At 58.4% G+C, this 18,786-nt stretch overlaps 1 protein-coding gene across 1 annotated transcript; it reads right to left on the reverse strand.

The window, feature by feature from the left end:
- Nucleotides 1–230: 230 nt before the first annotated feature.
- ZFHX2 (zinc finger homeobox 2) lies at nt 231–13,013 on the reverse strand. Its single transcript, XM_068966145.1, has 9 exons — nt 10,973–13,013; nt 10,264–10,781; nt 9,456–9,699; nt 7,961–8,035; nt 7,484–7,542; nt 5,794–5,994; nt 5,325–5,451; nt 1,447–4,917; nt 231–1,210 (listed from the first exon to the last, which is right to left on the reverse strand). Exons 1-9 carry the CDS (start codon nt 13,011–13,013, stop codon nt 231–233), a joined length of 7,716 nt encoding a protein of 2,571 aa, XP_068822246.1.
- Nucleotides 13,014–18,786: the final 5,773 nt, after the last annotated feature.

Genomic DNA, 18,786 nt, shown 5'->3' on the forward strand with positions numbered 1-18,786 from the left:
GTGCCCATGGAGACCAAGGGGCAAGAATTTGCGAAGGGACGGCGTGTCGGCAGGGGTGGAGGAGGAGGCAGGATTCTGCTGGAGGTGAGGTGTGAAGCCCACTGGGGGTGGGAACTGAGATTCCCGTGAGGTGGGCGGGGCCGGGGGTGAAGAATTTGCGCTCCCCACACACCCCTTGGAGTAAGAGGAGACCTAAGGCCCTCCCTTCCCCCACATCTTGGTTTATCTGTTTATAAAGCTAGAAGCGTAGAGGTAGTAGTCGTTTTGGGGTTGGAGTCCGTGTGAGGTAATCTTGCTTCCTCTTTGGCAAAAGCCACCGCAGCCGTGGCGGCAGTGGCAGCGTTGGTGGCCGTGCCAGGTGGGCCCCCCGGGGGCGGGGCCGCCTTGCGCCTGTGGGCCGAGGAGCGCAGGTGCGAGGCTAGGGCCTCTCGCCCGCTCAGCAGCACCTCACATGCCAGGCAGTGGTAGGTACAGATGGGCACCCGCAGCGGGGGGGGCACGGAGCCCCCAGAGCCCCGCCCAAAGAAGCAGAAGGATCTCTGGTGAGCAGTGGCCGGAGCCTCCCCATCAAACGCCATCTTGCACTGGCGGCACAGGTAGCGGTGGGTCACATCCACGGTGGAGATGCCAGGGCTGCCCGTCAGCAGCTCATCGGCCTCCCCAGCCTCCCCCTCCCTGGGAGCAGGCAGTTCGGGTGGCTTCGGAAGCGCTGTGGCTGTGGGCTCGGGGGCCTGGGGCGGTGGCTGGAGGAGGGCATTGGGGAGCAGTCCGATGAGGGTCTGAGGTATCACCGGGTTCATGGGGAACAGCCCCTTCTTCATGCCATAGAGCTGCTGGAAGTAGGCTCCCGGCAGCTGGGGGCCAAAGACCGCTGGCGGTGTGGCACCCCCTGCAGGAGGCAATGGGAAGGGCAGGAACTGGCCCCCCAACAGGGCTGGAACAGTAGCCTTCAATGCTTTGAGGTTCTTGAGGGCGTCAGCGGAGGAGTTGGTGGGGGCTGCGACTGGCTTTCGCTCACCAGAGACCTTGTCCCCAGAGGGTTCAGGGGGTGGGCCCGGGGCAGAGTCAGTGGTGCCTGTTGGAGAGGGCTTGGTTTGGTCAGGAACTGGTCTCTGAGGTAAAGGGCAGCCTGGGCCAGCGGTCTGGACCACTGTGGTAGCAGGTAGGACTGAAGTGGCGAGGCCAAGGAGGCCTGAGGAGGCTGCAGGGCCTAGGAAGATGAAGAGTGTCGATCAGCCACCTCCCGGCACCACCATCCTGCCTGCTGGAGACGACCTCCTGCACACTCAGGCCTTCCACCACCTAGCCTCCATGCTCCCTTCCCTCCCGCACCAGTAGGAAACACAGGGAGGCCCAGGAGGAGACTGGAGGCAGAGGGGTCAGAAAGGACACCCCGTTAGAGGGAGATGCCCTCTGAAGCCCAGCTCCTCCCAAGCTCTCACTCACCTGAACTGAAAGGAGCTAGGCTGCCCAGTGGGGGCTGGGCCAGAGCTGGGCCAGACAAGAGGACCGGGGCCAGGCGAGGCAGGGCCGGGGCAGCCCCGAGGGGCACAGAGGCAGGTGCAGTGGTGGGTGGAGCCTTGGGAGCCGGGGGTGCCTCAGGTGCCGGTGCCAAGTCGTAACACTTGCTTTCACTCTTCAGCTGGGCTCGGACTGCCTCCTTAAGCTTGGCCAGGTGTTGGCGGGAAAAGAGATGGCCTCGGCAGGAGACATAGAAGTCATATTTGACGTCACAGTAGGGGCAGTCAGTGCGCTGGGCTGCCAAGGGGCTCTCACTGCTGCCCCCAGCCCCACCAACTGCTGCCCCTTGGAGCTTGGCCTTCTTCTCCTTGGCGCGAGCATTCTGGAACCAGACCTGGATGACTCTCTTGGGCAGCCCGATCTCCTCGCCCAGCACCTCGCACTCCTGCATGGTTGGGGTGCGGTAGGCCTCATAGCAGGCTTTCATGATCTTCAGCTGCAGGCTGCTCATCTGGGTCCTATAGCGCCGCTGCCCCATCCCATCTGGAACTCCACCCCCACCTCCTGGGCCCCCACTGGTCCCTCCAGCCCCAGGGGACTCTGGTTCGGCCAGACTGGAAGCTGATGAATCACTTAAATCCCCTGCTGATGGACTGCAGGCCTCACTCTCTGGAGAAGCTTTTGATGGCTCCTCCGGGCCCTCGTCCTCACAGGGTGGAGGGGGAGCTGGGAGAGGTAGAGATGGCTCTGTTGTCAGAGCGGGGGCCTCTTTCCCAGGTGGCAGGAAAGGCAGGGGCCCGGCAGCCGGGGTGACCGTGGCATAGGGAAGAGCAGGCGCATCTCTCTTAGGGGCCTCCCTCCCAGCCCCGTCATCTGCCTTGCCCAGCAAGAGGCTGAACTTGGGGAAGGGTGCAGGGCTGGGTGTGGCGGGGGGCTTGACTGCCGGACTGGGCACTCCCCCAGGGGTGCTGCGAAACTGGCCCTTGCGCTCCCGCGCCCTGGTGTTCTGGAACCAGACCTGCACCACGCGCTTCTTGAGCCCCACCTCCTCGGAGATGCAGTCGAGCATCTTGCGTGTGGGGTTGGAGTCCTGCATGTACCAGCGGTACAGGATCTCCAGCTGCTCGGGCAGGATGGTGGTGCGCAGGCGCTTATCCCTGGGGGGCTCGCCCTCCCCACCCACCCCTGCTTCACTGCCCGTGGGGGACAGGCTACCGTCCTCGTGCTTCCGTTTGAGGGGTGGCCCTGGCACTGGCGGAGTGCCTGCCACCAGGGGGTTTCGCTCCCCAAACACCAGCATGGGCAGGTCTAGGAGGTGGGAGGCAGCGCTGGGCTGCACAGGTGGCAGGAAGTGGAGCCGGCGGTGGTTGGCCAGGAGGTCCTGGTTGGGGAAAGACAGGGCGCACTGGTCACAGGAGTGGACTGGGGAAGGCGAGGGAGGGGCCCTGCCTTCGGGCTCTTTGCCCTCTGGCCTTGTGGCCTCTGCCTGGCCCAGCTCCTCCCTGTCTGAGGGTTCTGGTGGTGGGCCCTCAGGCCCTGCTGGGGGCTCTGGGCCCTGTTCCTCCTCCGCGACATCTTCTGCCTCTTCCTCTTCCTCCCCTCTCTCTACCTCTTCCTCCTCCTCGTCAGCAGGCTGGTCGTCATAGCATTTCTTGAGGTGCCGCACCAAGTCAAAAACACAGGAGAAGGTGGCGTGGCAGCGCCTGCAGCCGGAGGCTCCCCCGGTGCCTCCTCCACTGGGTGCAGGCCCACCATCACTGGCATTTTTACGAGCTTTCTGGCGGGCGTTCTGGAACCACACCACCACCACACGGCTAGCCAGACCCAAGAGGCTTGCGAGCCGCTCCACCTCGCCGTCCTTGGGGTAGGCGCTGGTCTCAAAGAAAGACTGCAGGGCTTGGGTCTGAAACTCTGTGAACTTGGTTCTGGAGAAGCGGCGGCCTGCAGGCACCAGGGGAGGAAGATTCCCTCTGGCGCTTTCATCCTCCTCTGGGGGCCAGCGTCCTCCGGCCCGGCCTCGCTCCTCAGGGGGACGGGCCCCCCCTGCGTCAGGCTCTGGGACCAGGAAAGGTGGGCCCAGTTGGGGAGCAGGGGAATCCAGGGGCCCGTCGGGCGGTTTGGGGGACTCTGCAGGGGGCGGGTAGAGGCTATCATAGCTCTTGCGAAACTGAGCAGCGTATCGGCTCAGGGCCTCAAAGGGCAGAAAGCGGCGGTGCACGTGCTCCTCGTGTGTCTTGAGGATAAGCATATTGGAGAAGAGCTTCCCACAGGCCCTGCAGGCCAACTTGTCCCCGCCCCCCAGGGCCTCTGGGGGGGGTGGGGTCGGGGGTGGGGGCACAGCCTGCTTTCCTTCGTTGTACTGGATCACCAGCTCAAACCCGAAGTTTTCTAGAAGGGCTTTGGCTGCGGTGCGGGCTGCCTCGTTGGGTGTTGGGTGTGGGGGAGAGGGGGGCCCTGCCTCAGCCCCCTCTTCTGTCGTAGGGGGCCGCTCCCACTCTTGCTCGGCCAGCTCAGCCTTCGGAGGCGGGGGTGGGGGAGGAGGGGTGGCCGCCGGCAGGGACAGCAGGGGTGCAGGCCCAGCCAGTGCTAGCTTGGGCCCTACCTTGAGGTCGTGGAGGTAGAAAGGCAGGAGCAGCTGCTGCTGCTGGAGCTTAAGCAGTGACTCGGGCATGAGAGGGAAGGGGGGCAGGACTGGGGGGGTGAAGAGCGGGGCTGGGAGCCGGTGCAGGTCCAGGGGAGGCGGGGGAGGGGACAGGAAGGGCAGTCCAGACAGGAAGCCGCCAGGCTCAGGGCCCCTCTTCTCAGGGCCTGCCTCCCCCTCAGTCTCGCCTTCCTTGGGCTCTTCGGGGCCTCGCTCTGGCCCCTCGGCCTTGGCGTCGGTCTTGGCTCCCCTGGAGCGAGTCTGGTGCAGGACGGAGCGCATGTGGATCTCCAGGGTGGAGCTCTGGTTGTAGGAGACGCGGCAGACTGTGCACTTGAAGGGCTTGTCTGTGGCGGCAGCGGTGGCAGGCGTGGCGCCAGCTTCTCGTGCTGGGCCGGAGGGGTCAATGGCGGCCTTTTTCATCTTGTGCAGGTGGGAGACCGAGTTATAATGGACCAGGAGAATGTTCTTCTGCGTGAAGGACTCCTTACACACAGTGCACTTGTAGGGCCGAGCAGGGTCGAGGAACTTGTCCAGGGCAAAGTTGGTGGTCTTCCGATAGGTCAGAGGGTGTCGAGAGTCAGCTGGAGCAGGCTCTGCAGGGCGGGGCTCCCCACCAGCCCCCTCTTCCTCCTCAGCCATGGCGGGTGGAGGCGCTACTTCCTCAGCTTGGGCATCAGGACGAGGGGCTGGAGACTGGGCTGGAGATGGGGGCTGGTCAGGGCTTCCCGTGGGCTTGTCTGGGGCATCAACTGAGGGTGGGGGAGGCTCAGGAAGAGGATCGGGACTGGCTTCTGGGGTCAGGTGAGGGCCTTCTAGGGGAGAGAGAAGGGGGCGCAGTGAGAAGGGAACCATTTCTGAGTCAGAGCCCACCCACTTAACATCTAGGGTAACTCCTCCTGGCTTCGGGCTTCCCAGGTGGCGCTAGTGGTAAAGAGCCCGCCTGCTGGTGCAGGAGACATAAGAGACGTGGGTTCGATCCCTGGGTTGGGAAGATCCTCTGGAGGAGGGCATGGAAACCCACTCCAGTATTCTTGCCTGCAAAATCCCCATGGACAGAGGAGCCCAGCGGGCTACAGTCCATGGGGTCACAGAGAGTCAGACACGACTGAAGGGACTTAGCACACATGGTCCTTGCCTCAGTTGTCTTCAGATCTACTTCGTTCAAGGAACCCAGATCCCCTGTCCTGCCACCTTGGGAGGTCTGCCATCCAGTCCTTACCTGTGGCGTGTGCTCTGCTGGGCACAGGCTCTGGTGCAGGAGAGGGGGGCTCTGGGCCATCTCCCAGAGGGCTTAGAGCAGGCCCGGGCAGCACTTTGGTCATCAAGGTCATCTCTACAGTTGTGGCCTGAGATGGAAGAGCGGTCAGTGACTTCTCCCCACTGGCCCTCTACTCCAGACCCCCCGGCTCCACGTGTGGTCGTGCCCAGCCTATCTCTGGGCTCTTCTAACTTCCCGCCTAACCCCTGGCTGCGGCCTCTGCTGTCCTACAGCCTCAGCCGTGCCTGCAGTGGGAGCCAGCTCCTCGCACGCCTCAGTGGTGCTTCCTCACCAGCGGGCAGAGGCTGCCAGACAGGTTCAGCCCCCAGGTTGCCTCCAGCTCTCGACTCCTGTCAGATCCCCACAGAGCCACTTCTTTCAGCACACACTCCCAGCCACAAAGCCACTAGCCCCCGCCCCCCAGACTCACCACGAGCAGCAGCCTCTCCACACACTCGGGCACCACGTTGTGGAGGTGGCTGAGGTGGAAGTGCAGGGCAGGCCGGCCCACCAGCTGCTCCTGGCATAGCGGGCACCGGAACGTGGGCTGCACCGCGTGCTGGGAGAGCGCGTGAGCCCTCACCTGCTCGGACTCCGGGCTCAGGAAGCTGCAGTATGGACAGCAGAATGCCTGGGGGCACACGGGTGGGGTGTCAGGGACAGGGGGCCCCACCACCTCTGGGCCCTGGGGTTTGTGGACGTGGCCAGGTCCCCGCTCCTGATGGAGGAGGAGCCCCAGTCCTGAAAGCTGATTCCACTCTCGCTTCCCTCCTACGGGAACAGAGGCCCAGGCTGAACTGCCCTCACCTGCCTTCCTCAGCCTGCCCTCCGCTCCGGTCTCCTTCATCCCGGTTCCTCTCTCTCCGTCTCTGCTGCCTACTCAGGTCTCCAGCTGACACAGGGCCCTGTCCCTACCCCTCTGGTTTAGTTTTCTTTTCTTACCTGCCCCCACCCTGCCTGTATCTGCTCCATGAAATGCCACCCTCCCCTCTGGCACTTCCTGGACCCCACAGGCTCCCTGCCCGCTCTGCCTCTCTGAGGAGCTGGCGCTCCCTACTGTCTGCTCAGAAGCCGCCTCATTCTCCCTCAGAGACTCAGCAGCTCCCACTTTCTCCACCTGCCTTTTTCTCCCCTTCCCTTTTTAATGTAAACAAACAGGACAGCTCCCCCAGTGGCCCAGAAGAATTCTGGCCTGGCTTGGCTGGCACATTCCTGCCCACACCTCCAGAAGGTGGGGCAGAGAGGCCCCTCTGCTTCGGCCTTTGTCACCTGACTGCCTGACCTCCAGCCTGCATTTCCCGTTGCCAGTGCCATTGGTCCAGGACTGCACGTCAGGGAGGGAATAGCCAGAATGGAAGGGTATCCAGATGCTCAGCTTAATGCACTCAGGCCTGGGAGTGGACATCTCGAAGTCAGGATGCAAGGGAGCCGAGGACATATGCCGTTAACTGCAGTGTCTGCAGTCATAACACACACGGTGTATGCGGCCCAGTGTGGAGAGCTGGGAGGCAGGGGGTGGCACCTCAAGACCAGAGGCTGGGGATCCCCCCAGAGTCAACCTAAATTACCCTTGGGCCCTGCCTAGGTCAGGCATCCAGACTGGCAGAGCTTGCTGTCCGGATCACCTGGGTCAATGGGCCAGTTTCTGCCCCAGGAAGGAGGTGCCAGGGCAGCGCCAACCAGGGCTCTCTAGGAGGTGAACTTCACACCTCACCTTTCTGCTCCCAACAGAAATAAAGAGCTGGGCAGCAGCTAATGTTTTAGTTTTGCCTTTCTCTTTTCGTTTCTTTACTTCTTCCCTCCCTCCATCTATTTCCAGTCTTTCCTCCCCTCAATAGAGTTTCTTTCGTCACCTTTCCCTCAAATTCCCACCATCGCTTCCTGTTTGTTATCTCCCTTGTGCTCCACCCCTCAGGGTCAACTGTGCTCACATCTGTAACCAGACCTGGGTACGGAATTGTTGTATTCAGAGTGACATGAATCACAAGCATGACAGAATTGAGTCTACCTTCGGTCTGAAATCCCTTGTCTGTAAAGATCTACAGTTCAGCCTTTAGAGTGTGAGCAGATCTCAGTAGATCAGAGCCCCCCCAGCTCTTCCCCATTACCCCAGTTCTGACCGTGGTCTGGCTGGTACTGTCTCCAGGAGGGCCAGTCTTGTTCTCTGCCTCTTCAGAAACTGAAGATGAAAAGAGAGACTCAGAGACTGTGACAGCCCTCCCTCTTCCTTTCACAGACCCCGGGCCCTTAAGATGGTCTGATTTGTAGCGCAGGGCTTGCAAGGTAGAGGGTGGGCCCTGGAGAAAGGGAGGAAGAGCGGAAAACTACAGAACTGCACTCGTGCAGGGAGCTGGGCTTGGCAGGGCTGACCCCAGGCTGGCAGGATGGCCAGAGGGCGGAAGCACCCAGCTCTCTGTGGCTCCGCCTCCCTTCCCTTTTGATCATGGTAGCTCCTTCAGCACAGGAGGCCTTGCTGGGTGTCTGGATTACCGAGAGGTTCCATGAGCACCTCAGAATGTATGAGAATTGTGGGGTGGGGGTGGGGGTGGTGAGGAGGACAAGGGATGGAGGGAAAATGGGCCAGATGAGCAACTCACCCAACTGTTCTGTCTTATTCTGGGCATCTTTCTCAGGGGTGGGTGGCCCAGCTAAGAGGGTGACGGGAGTCTTCCCTGTGTAGGATGAAGGGAGAGTCAATTTAAAAGGATGAAGCACTACAGAAGGGAAGGAAAAGGGCAGAGGAAGCAGGACAAGCAGCCAGGCAATGAAGGAGAAGATGGGTAGATAAATCAGTAGGCAGGAGAAGACAAAAAAACTGCCGAAAAGAAATAAAGAGTCTGAGGGGCAAAATTACAGTGTTAGGACTGGTTGCTGTTGTTTTAGTCCCTAAATTGTAGCCTATTGTTTTGCGACCCCTTGAACTTGATTCCCAGACTCCTCTGTCCATGGGATTTCCCAGGTAAGAATACTGGAGTGGATTGCCATTTCCTTCTGCAGGGCCCAAGAAGTCTTTGTGAGTCTAGCCCCGACACTTAAAAGATGAGGGAACAAGCCCAGCAGTAGACAGGAACAAGACCAAACTCAGCTCCGTGTCTTGACTGATCCTGGAAGCAAGGGAGCCCAGAAATGTAGTGAGAGGCACCAAAGTGGGGAGGTGAGGTTGAAGGGAAGCAGCTGCGGTGAGTAGGAGGCGGCAGGTCTGGCTGGGAAAGGAGATTACCACTCAAGCAAGAATTGACAGATGTGTAGGAATTTATTTTCAGTGGCGGCCTAATTAAAGTGTTAAAGTTCCTTAACTCCATTCAGCCCTGCGCCAGAATCGTTAGCTATTGATCTGGGCCCCTCCGGCACTTAACTCCAGCCAGTGTATTGGCAATTCAATTAGCACCAGTCAATGCTGCCTGTTCCTGGTTCTTGCTGCCTGTGCCCTCACCCTCACCCACCGCCGGCCCCTGCAAAGCCCGGATGCCTGTGCCCACGTCTCATAGTCCCTTTCAGGCTCTTCTACACTCCCTGGATCAGTGGTACCTAGAAGGCTGTTCCCAGTCTCTCTGGTACAACCTCAGCTGCCTAAGGGGGGCCCTAAGCCCAGCCTTGGGGCTGAAGAGCTCCTCAGAGACAGGAAGAGGCTGGGGAGCTCATCAAGAGCATCCCATCCTGCTGCCTTTGGGCCATGCCCCTGGCTCCCACCTCCTCTGACAAGTCTTGGCCCAGCCCAAAGCTGTCTATTGTTTTTCTGTTCTCCCTTCTCCTTCCTAACCAGCTCCTGCCACCCCACCCCAAAACCCCCAGCCAGCACACCGGTCATTACTCAGACTCACTGGGTGGTTCCTTCTCACCTCTCTCCCTGCTCTATTTCTCCACTCCACAAAATCTCTGCTCTTCTCTTCCTTCTCCTCCAGTAGCCTCTTGTCCCCACTTCCCTTGGCTGCCCCAGTGTCCCTGAAAGCCAGTTCAGCACCCTTCACGGCACCTTTCCACTTGCTCTGGACTGCACACAGACCCGCTTCTCATCCCTGTGCCACTCTCTCCTGGGCCCCCCGCTCCCGCCCAGGCCTCCCTTCCCTTCCTCTCCTGTCCCCTCTTCCTCACCGTGAGGCCGGAGCTGCCCATGGCTGAAGCTCAGGATGCTCTGAAGAGCCGGGAGCCCCTCATCAGCCGCGGGGCCGCTCTGTAGCAGCTGCAGGCGCCGCTGGGCCTGGGCGTCTCGGTGGGCAGGTGCCCGCAGGTGCTGCAGCACCGCGAGGCGGGAGGGCGTCTCCCAGGCGCACAGCAGGCAGCGGAACAGCCCCAGTTCCGGCCCCGCGGTTGCGGTCCCCTCCATCTCCAGCAGAAACTGAAAGCATGGAAAGAGGCTGCTCAGGCCCAGAAGGACGGACACCCCCGATTCCAGGGGGCTCCTCTGCTTCCCCCAGGGGAGCCTGACCAGCAGCAGCACCCCCACGTCCCTTCCTCCCTCTTGAGCCCTTTTCTTTCCTTTGGCCACATTAGTGTGACTGCTTTTGGTCCCCTGCCTCCCTTTCTTCCTCCCACCAATCCTGGATTTCCTCCTAGTGTACGAATAGAATCGGTTCTGTCTTCTTGAACTTCTGGTGACGAGATGGACTGAGCAGACACGCGAACCCTCCCCCCTAGTCCCAAACACCAGAAAAGCTGAATAAAGTACTGGAGTCACCTGGTTAGAATCCACCATCCTTCTTCTCTTTCTCCACATCTGACTCCAAATAGCTTTTACCCTGGTGCCCGGGCCTTCTTTCTCCAATTCCGCTCCCCTGGGTTTTTGCATCACTTTCTCACTCTGCATCTCCTCACTCCATCCCAGTCCCCTTTTCCTCCTCTCTCTCTCCCCCAGGCTCTGCGCAGTGTCCTTCAGATTCCAGACCTCCTGCCCCACTCTCACCTTATAGATCTGGCTGTTCTCTTCATGGGCCGCCCCCCGGGCATGCAGCCGCATCTTCTCCTTGCTGTTGGACTCAAAGTCACAGATGTTGCAGCGCAGGTGCAAGGTGGGGACAGAGCCATAAGGAGCCCCATCTCCCAGAGGTACTGGGGAGGGGGTGCCCATGGCCCCACCCCCCTCCCTCAGGTGGGCTGCCAGCTGGTACTTCTGAGCATGTTTGTCGGTCTTGAGGTGGAGCTGGAAGTTGGCCTTGAGCTGGGTGCCATAGCAGCAGAGCTTGCAGCGGTGGGTGTCACCGGCCACCTCCTTCCACTCAGCCTCCGGGAGGCTCCGGCCCATGCTGCAGTGGTAGAGCAGCAGCTCCAGGCTGTCTGTGCTGAAGGCCTGGCACACCAGGCAGCGGAACACCTTCAGGGACGGGCTGTCGTCTGGGGGCGGCGAGGTGGGCAGCCCTTCAGACAAGGCTCCCAGGAGCTGACTTTGAGGCAGGTGGGTGTCTGGGGAAGGGCTTCCAGGGGCTAGGAAACAGAGACAGGTTAGTGACCCCGGGAAAGAATGGGGCAGGATGGGCTTGCTGTGTGGCAATGGAGGGGTGGGGGCTGAGGGAGCTAGCATTACCCAAGGGCGGGGGTGCTGGCCCTCGGGAGAAAGCAGGGAACCAGGTTTGGCCCTGGGGAAGGGAAAAGAGGAGAGCACCCAGGGAGCTTACCAGGTGCGGGGAACTTGCGGGCAGGCGCTCCGAGGTGGTGGAAGCCATTGAGAAGCAGCTGGGCTTCCAGGGGCTTGTCTGGCCTCAGCCCGGGGCCAGGCAAAGGAGCCTGAGGCTGCCCTAGGGCCTGCGGTCCAAAGTACTGAAAGAGGTCAGGGGGGGTGGCAGGGGCAGCCCCCGCCTGGGGCGGGGGGCTGGGCCCCACCAGCCCGGGCGGCAGGCCCAGCGGCAGCCCCTGGTGGAGCATGAGGACGTTCTGCAGGTGCTTCTCAGAGGTCATGTGGATGCGCAGGTTGCGGGAGATGTTGGTCTCGTAGCTGCACACCTTGCACTGCCAGGATGACTTGGTCTTGGGCTCCTTGTCCCCTGCAGGGGTCAGGACCGCGGCTTCCTGGGGGCTCCCCTGGCCCGCGGGCCCGGCCTGGAAGCCCTGCAGGTTGGCCAGGTGCTTGTCGGACTGCATGTGGATGCTGAGGTTGCCCTTGGTGGTGGTGGAGTAGTTGCAGGCCTCGCAGCGGTAGGGCTTGTAGCCGCAGTTGTAGCTCTCTCCCCGGGCGAGGCGGGGGTGCGCGCCCCCAGCACTACAGTAGCTGCAGTGACTGTTGCTCTCAGGGTGCTTCTCCCGCATGTGCACGTCCAGGGTCTGCTGGTACTTGTAGTGCCAGTTGCACTTGGGACACTTGAGCGTCTTGCAGGAGTTGCGTGAGTGTAGCAGAGACATATGGTTGGACAGGCTGAGGCCCTGGAAGGCTGATGGGGCCAGGCTGTAGTCATCGGCTAGGCGATAGGGCTGGGCCGGGTCGCCAGGGTCTTCGGGGGAGCCCCCCAGGGCAGGGAGAGTGCCCCCCTCCTTGGAGGCGGGTGAGCTTTGGTTGAGTGGGGGGCAGAGCCCGCCATCTTCCTCGTGCCCCTCGGGGAGCCAGTCTGGCCCCGCCTCGCCTGCCAGTGTTGGCGAATCTTTGGCTTGGGTTGGGCTGGGGTCCCAGGTGGCTGGAGTGGTCTGGGGGGAGGGTGGGCTAAGGGCCATGACTGCTTCCACGGGCGGGACGGGGGCCTGGGCTTCCGCCGCAGGGGGCCCGTGCTTGATCTGGGCTGCACTGGCTTCCGCGTTCACGGTGCTGCTGTTAAGGGGTCTCTCTAAAGGGCGAGCAGGTGGTTTTGGTTCCAGGAAGCTCAGCAGGGCCATGCAGGCCTCGTCCCCATCCTGGAGCACGGCTGGGTTGCCCAGCAGGCCCTGGTGTTGAGCAGCGGTTAGCTTCACCCCGTGAGACCGTGTGTGACCCACAAAGGCCTGAGGCCTGCTGAAGCCCAGGCGGCATAGGAGGCAGAGCCAGAAGAGCGCCCTGGGGTCTCCTCCCCTGCTCCCCGTGGGGCCATCTTTGGGATCTCCGGGTGGGTTTGGAGCCAGCTGGTAGCTCCAGAAGGCTCCGTCCCTTCCCTCACAGGTGGCCGGAGATGGCGCTGAGGTATCGTGGGACAGAATTTGGTCAGAAGAGCTAAAGCCTTGGACTGGGTCAAAGCCATGTTGGACGTGAAGGGCAGTGAGGTGAATAGGGGGCGGGTGGGCAAGGAGGGGCAGGCTGGATTCTTGCTTGATGCCTGCCTCACCCTGGGGGAAGCCCTTTGGTAATGGGAGCTCACTGTCACCTGCTGGGAACAGCCTGGCCATTAGACAGGCCTCACCTCCAGCTGTGAAGAGTAAGTGGTCACTCAGGTCCACGGGAGGGAGCCCTCCCTCCTCCTCCTTCTGCTCCTTGGCCTCGTCCACCCCCAGGTCCTTTGGTGGGAAGCCACCACGGCCAGGCTCCTCCTGGGGCTCCCCTGTCTCCTTTGGTGGGACGAGGCCACAGCCTGACTCCAGGGACTGCCCCCCTGCCTCTGAGGACCTCATGCTCTCAGAGGGGGAGGGGGCATCAGGGGGATCTTTGGTGACAGGATCAGAAGGGGTGCTGGGGGAGGAGGTGTCCGGAGGCAGGGACGGGGCATCATGCCCAGGGGAAGGGGTGGTGCCAGTGACAGAGGACAGGTTAAGGGTGGCCATGGCAGACGGAGGAGAGCTGGGGGTTCATTTCAGCGTGACAGCCAGGACCCTGTAGGGGAGACAGGGAGAGAGCAGAGCAGTGAGGTGGCAGGGGAGACGCTCAGCCAGGCAGCTGATTCTCCCGACACTCCAGGCCCACCCTCTTCCCTCGGCACCATTCAAGTACCCATTTGCCATTAGTGTCTAACAGACTTCAGACTCAACATGTCCAAAGTCAGAACTCTACTTCTGCCCAGAACTTGTTCCTCTCCACCTCTCCTATCTCAAAAATTGGTACCACCATTTGTGTGGTTGCTTATGCTAAAAACCCAAAGTTTCCTCTCACCCCCCGCCTGCAGGCAGGCCATTCGACAGTAACCTCTCAAGTGAGCTTCTCAGTCCTCTCCATTCATCCTCCCCACGAGCACCACCTTGGCCAAAGCCACAGCTGTCTCTTTCCTGAACTAGTGCAAGAGACTCCACGTTGGCCTCCATTTCCACTACAGCCCCTCCTTCCACTCAGAATGACCTTTCATTTAATTATTTATTTAATTATTCATTTAATTATCTCAATTATGACAAATGCCAAACATAGATAAAGATAGGCCAAATATAAGGGATCCCTTTGTTTTTACTGATCACCCAGCTTCAACGGTCTCCAAACTTGGGCCAGTGTGGGTTTTTAAAAATCTATGTATTTGGCTGCACCAGCTCTTAGCTGCTGCATGCAGGATCTAGTTCCCTGACCAGGGATTGAAGCTAGGCCCCCTGCATTGGGAATCCACAGTCTTAGCCACTGGACCACCAGGGAAGTCCTTGTTTTGTTTTTGTTTTTTAGCTGAAGTATAGTTGATTTACAATGTTGAGTTAATCTCTGATGTACAGCAAAGTTACCCGGTTATATATACATATACATTCTTTTTTTATATTCTCTTGCATTATGGTTTATCACAGGATACTCAATATAGTTCCCTGTGCTATACATTAGGATCTTGTTAACTCGGGGCCAGTCTTGTTTCATCTGTATCATCAGGCCCTTCCCCTTTCCCTGTATTGTTTAAAAGCAAAATTCAGACATTATAATTACCTTTCAAAATGTAAACCATACTATATTCTTACAGCCCATCAGTGATTTCTCACTGCACTGTGAATAAAACCCAAACACCACTCCCTGATCTACAAAAAGGCCTATTTGATCTGGCACCTGCCTACTTCCAGCACATCTTTAATACTCTCCACCCCACCTGGCTGGCCAATGCCAGCCCACTGACGTTCTTGGCTCCTCAAACACAGCAAGTTCATTCCCACCGTAGCAGCTGGCCGGAGCTGTCGACTCCGCCCGCCGTGCTCCTCCCCCAGTCTCTGCCCATGGCTGCTTGTCATGTCTGCTTAAACAGCACCTCTTCCAACAGGCCTCCCCTCTCTACAGAAGCTAACACAGCCTGGGGGGGTCTGTTTTCTCCAGAAATCTATCACTACCTGACATTTCCTGGTTTCCTTATTTTTCCCTTCTAGAAACTAAGTTCCATGAGAACAGAGACTCTGCTTTATTGATTGTTCCATCATGGGTACCAAGAAAGATGCCTGCCACATATTCATACATATCTGCTGAGTAGATAAACTCTGGAAAAGACCCTCAGATTTTCTACACCCTGAAGAGATAATTTCCCTAAGTCAAGATCCTCTGGCCAGAGAGGCCATAGTGAATTTCCTCTGGCCCACAGACACCATGCTCCTCTCAGATGCCTTCCAGTTCCATCTCTGGTCACAGGTGGGAGCTTCTTGGCCAGTTGAAAGACAAACGCCTCCTCCTCCCCAGAGATTAAAAAAAAAAAATAACAGTAATAATATTAAGCTGTCAAGGTACATATACTATGGTCCCTGCACTGTTAAATACTTTAATCAATTATCTCATTTAACTTCACAACAACCTTATTTTATGGATGAGGCAACCAAGAAAGAGAGGCTGAATGAGCTGCTGACTGTCACGAAGTTCCAAGGTAAAACTAGAAAAGGACTGGTGGGCGCAGAGCTAGACCCCAAAGCTGTGGCCTGGGCTCCGCCCTCTACCGGGACTGGCCCTCAGACAGAGTACTGGAAAAATGAGCCTCCAAGTCTAGAAACCAGGATTCCTGAGCACCCTCCAGCTGATTAACACTACCCAGCCCTGCATGCTGCTCCCAACCTTTTAAATCTTGGTTCCCTCCCCCTCTAACCCTCCAGTTTCCCACACCTCACCTTCCCATACCTCTTCCAGTGTCCCACGTGTCCTAACTCCTCTTCAGTGTGTAATATTAGCAGGTCCCTAATGATTAAACCTTTAGTGCTCAGGCCAGAGTGTTTCCAGGAAGTGGTGGGGCTGGTGGGGCTTCTCCCTGCTCGGACCACTTCTTACCCTCACCTTCAGATTCCTTGATTTGGAATGGGTCCTCCATCTGGCCCCAGTCAGCCTGGAAGCCTCCATTCCCACTTTCCTCCTCCTCCTCGGGGACCAGCCAGGCATGAAGTCAGGGAAGGGGCCATTAAGGAGCCCCGTGTGGGGCTGGCTCTGCATGCTAATGAAAATGCAAATCAGCACCTGGGCCAAGGATGGGGGGTGGGGGGGGTGGAGAACTAACAGGGAAGGAAAGGAACTGGAAGTAGGGGCGGGGTGTTATCTTAGATAACCAGAAAGCAGAAGCCTTGAAGTTGTGGGATACAGGAATTCCTCCTATGGAATCATTGGGGAGCAGAGGGAAGTGGGGGGATGCATGTGCTGGGCTGGAGGGCCTGATATTCCACTGTCACCCCCATAACGGGGCTCACCTGCTAGGAAGAACTGAGGCCTGGCAAAAGACGCTGAGGGCTGAACCTGGTGGGTGCCGTGTCCCCTGCTGGCCCACCTCACATCCATCAGCAGATTCTCCCTAGCCCCAGACGCACAACTCTATATTACACTGCAGAGGAGGGCTACGAGGGCCTAAGCCCCAAATCCTCTCTCCAAGCTTCTACTTCCCAGGACAGAAAAAAGACAGCTCATTCCCAGCTAGAAACCAAAGGAGCTTAGCTTTGGGCTAGCTAGTGGGTGAGACCTGGATCAGCGGAGGGAGGGTAGGTCTGCAGCTGTTTAAAATTGCAAATCTCTTCCCCACCTCCCCCTCCTCCTCAACAGGAAAGAATTTCAATTGCAAATTTATCTCTGCCTCAGTGCATCTCCGCCCCCCCCCCAACTCCCTTCTCCCCCTTTCTTCTCTGTGCTTCTCCCATCACCCACTATTTATTACAAACCTTTAACTGCAGCAATTATTTTTTTCACTTTTCCCCCTCCTTCCATTTTCCTCCGCCTCAGGAGGAATCTGTGTTCCTTTCTTTGCCCTTCCTATCTGGACCTCAGTTTTCCCCTCCTTCTGGAGATGCTGTTCAGTCTCTAAGTCGTGTCTGACTCTTTGCGAGCCCATGGACTGCAGTATGGAACCAGATAACAGGTCCCCACTCACCACTCCAGGACCAGAGTCCTGTTCTCCCTCAGACCACGACCATCCCTGCTGTAGCTTCAGGCTTTCCCTAAGGGCCTCTCCTCTCCCTCAGGGTACATCTATGGGGCCAGGGAGAAGGCAAGCCCTCCAAGGTCTTGGGATTCCTGTGTGTGGAGGACGGAAGGAGGAAGAGAGCACATCAGGTGCAGGGTGGAACTGGGGGCAGTCAAAAGGAAGGGCCTGGGTAGAGGCGAGGGCCGGGGGCCCTAAGGAGAGGGGTTAGGGGAGACAGAGCAGGCGGTGGCGGCGGTGTGATTAGAGCAGAGATTGATGTGAAGGGGCGCCACAGACGGCAGAGAGAGTCAATAAAATGAGAGGATCACATTAGAGGCGACAGAGAGAGCTTTAAATTACAAGGCTGCTGCCACCGAGGGGGATGGGAGGAGGCAGGCCTGGAGCCAAGGGAGGGTGGAGAGTTCTGAGGGTGTTGTCATCCCCGGAGATGAATCTTCCAGCTCCAAAATGGCCCTCAGTCTCCAGAGCCCCCTCGCTGCCCCTCCATTCCATCTCCTTCCCTAACGCTCCCTTCCCTCAAAGGGTGGGGAGAGAGGGGAAGATGGAGAGGAAACTGTGGGGGACAGAAGAGATTGGTTTTGGTATTGCCTCTCTCTTCCTCGGTGCAGACCCCGGTCCCTGGCTGTTCCTCAAGGTGAGAAGGAAAGGATGGAGTGCTTTCAAATTTGGGGGGTGGGGGTGCTGCTAGGTGCCCCATCATGAGAATCTCTGAACAGATATTCCTCAACGGGAGGAGGGCTGAGAAGCAACCTGTAAAGAGCTGGACAAGAATTCCTACTTCTTGATATGCCTTCACTGTTCAGGGGGGCAGATACACTGTACTTAGAACAGGAAGAAGCCAGGGAACTTCCAGGAACCTTCAGTACAGCCTGTAGGACCTGAGAGCTACTGAAGATGTTATGAGAGTGACAGAAAGGCTTGGATGTGAAGTGGAAAACTGCAAAGGGGTCTCTGAGACCACACTTGGCAGAACAGACTTAAGAATCTTGAGAATTACAGAAGCCAAAGGGACAAGGGCAAAGGAAGGAGCAAAAAAGTGAGGCCTGAGGAAAGAATGTGCCCCTCACCAAGAGGCGTGGCGCCAGGTTGGCCAGGGACGCTCCCTCTGGAGCTGGAGCCCCCTCCCATCTCGGACGGAGCTGGAGCGGGAAAGCAACAGGAGTGCCCCCTAGTGGCTACAAAGGGAACATCGCTGAGGAGGGGACAGGCCTGCCTGGTGAGAGTGGCTTTCTCCTCCCAGCTCCCCTCCTTTTAAAAACAAAGCCTCCTCTCCTCACTTCTTCAAATCCACTGGCAGGGCAAAGTCTTTCCCAGCAAAGTCAGCCAGAGGGCACCAGACATATTTGCTTACAATTTGCATACAGTGATTTCCAGTCAGAGCCCTCTAGACTTGTTTGCCAACTTTTCAATTGTTCCATCTATTCTCTTTCCTTGGAGCCCGTCTTGGGGAACTTTCCTTTCCTTTCTCCGAAACCCCTGGCTCCAGGGTGCCCCCTCCATACTCACTTTGCCCCGCCTTTCTCTCCTTTTGGTTTCAACCTGTTGCTTTCAAGAGGCAGCCACAGAGGGAAAGGGAAGATGGGAGTCTGTGTGCCCACCTTAGGGGGATCAGTTGGTACCAAGAGCAAATAAATTCTAACCAGATGAGATATCTTTTCTAAGGCAGTGGAAGAACAGGGGCTAAGGATTCATGCAGACCCAGGTTCAGTCCTGGCTGCCCCCACTCACCAGCCGTGTAACCTTGGTAAGTTACTTATCCAGTCTGCTTCCTCACCTGGAAATTCCCTGGCCCTCTAGAGTGCTTACACAGAAGAAGGGTCCAGAGCTGGCTTCGTGTCCTTTGCTGAGCCTGGGTCTCTCCAGTGCATCTGCAGGATCACACAGCTGTCCTCACCTGGCTTTTGTGAAGACTAGTGCAGGTAACGTGAAAAGTGCCCATACTGGTGCCCTTCAGGTCAGTTCCTTTCCTTCTCTCTGGCTCTCCCTGCACTGCCCCCCATGCCACCCCACCTCTCCCCGAAGAGCTGGGCAAGATGTGTGCAGCTAGGCCAGAGTTTTCCTTTGGCCTTGCCCCTTCTTGACCTGGCCTCTTCCTCTCATCTTGCCCTTTAACTGAGGGCAGAGTCTTTGGTGAGCAGGATTTCAATCTAGTCGGCCCAGCAGCAGTGTTCATTTCTCACAGGCCCTCTTGATGGCTGGGTCTAGATACACCCCATTATCCCTGACCAGAGACTGGAAGCTCTGCCCAGCTTCACACTTGGATC

Source organism: Capricornis sumatraensis, chromosome 2, assembly GCF_032405125.1.
Source record: "Capricornis sumatraensis isolate serow.1 chromosome 2, serow.2, whole genome shotgun sequence".
Classification (NCBI taxonomy): domain Eukaryota; kingdom Metazoa; phylum Chordata; class Mammalia; order Artiodactyla; family Bovidae; genus Capricornis; species Capricornis sumatraensis.

Coding starts and splice junctions, on each gene's coding strand:
- ZFHX2 (XM_068966145.1), bottom strand. CDS start 13,013: ATGGCCACCCTTAACCTGTCCTCTGTCACTGGCACCACCCCTTCCCCT. Junction 9,700..10,263: donor AGAACAGCCAGATCTATAAG/GTGAGAGTGGGG, acceptor CCATGCTTTCAG/TTTCTGCTGGAGATGGAGGG. Junction 5,452..5,793: donor TGGAGAGGCTGCTGCTCGTG/GTGAGTCTGGGG, acceptor CTTCCATCTCAG/GCCACAACTGTAGAGATGAC.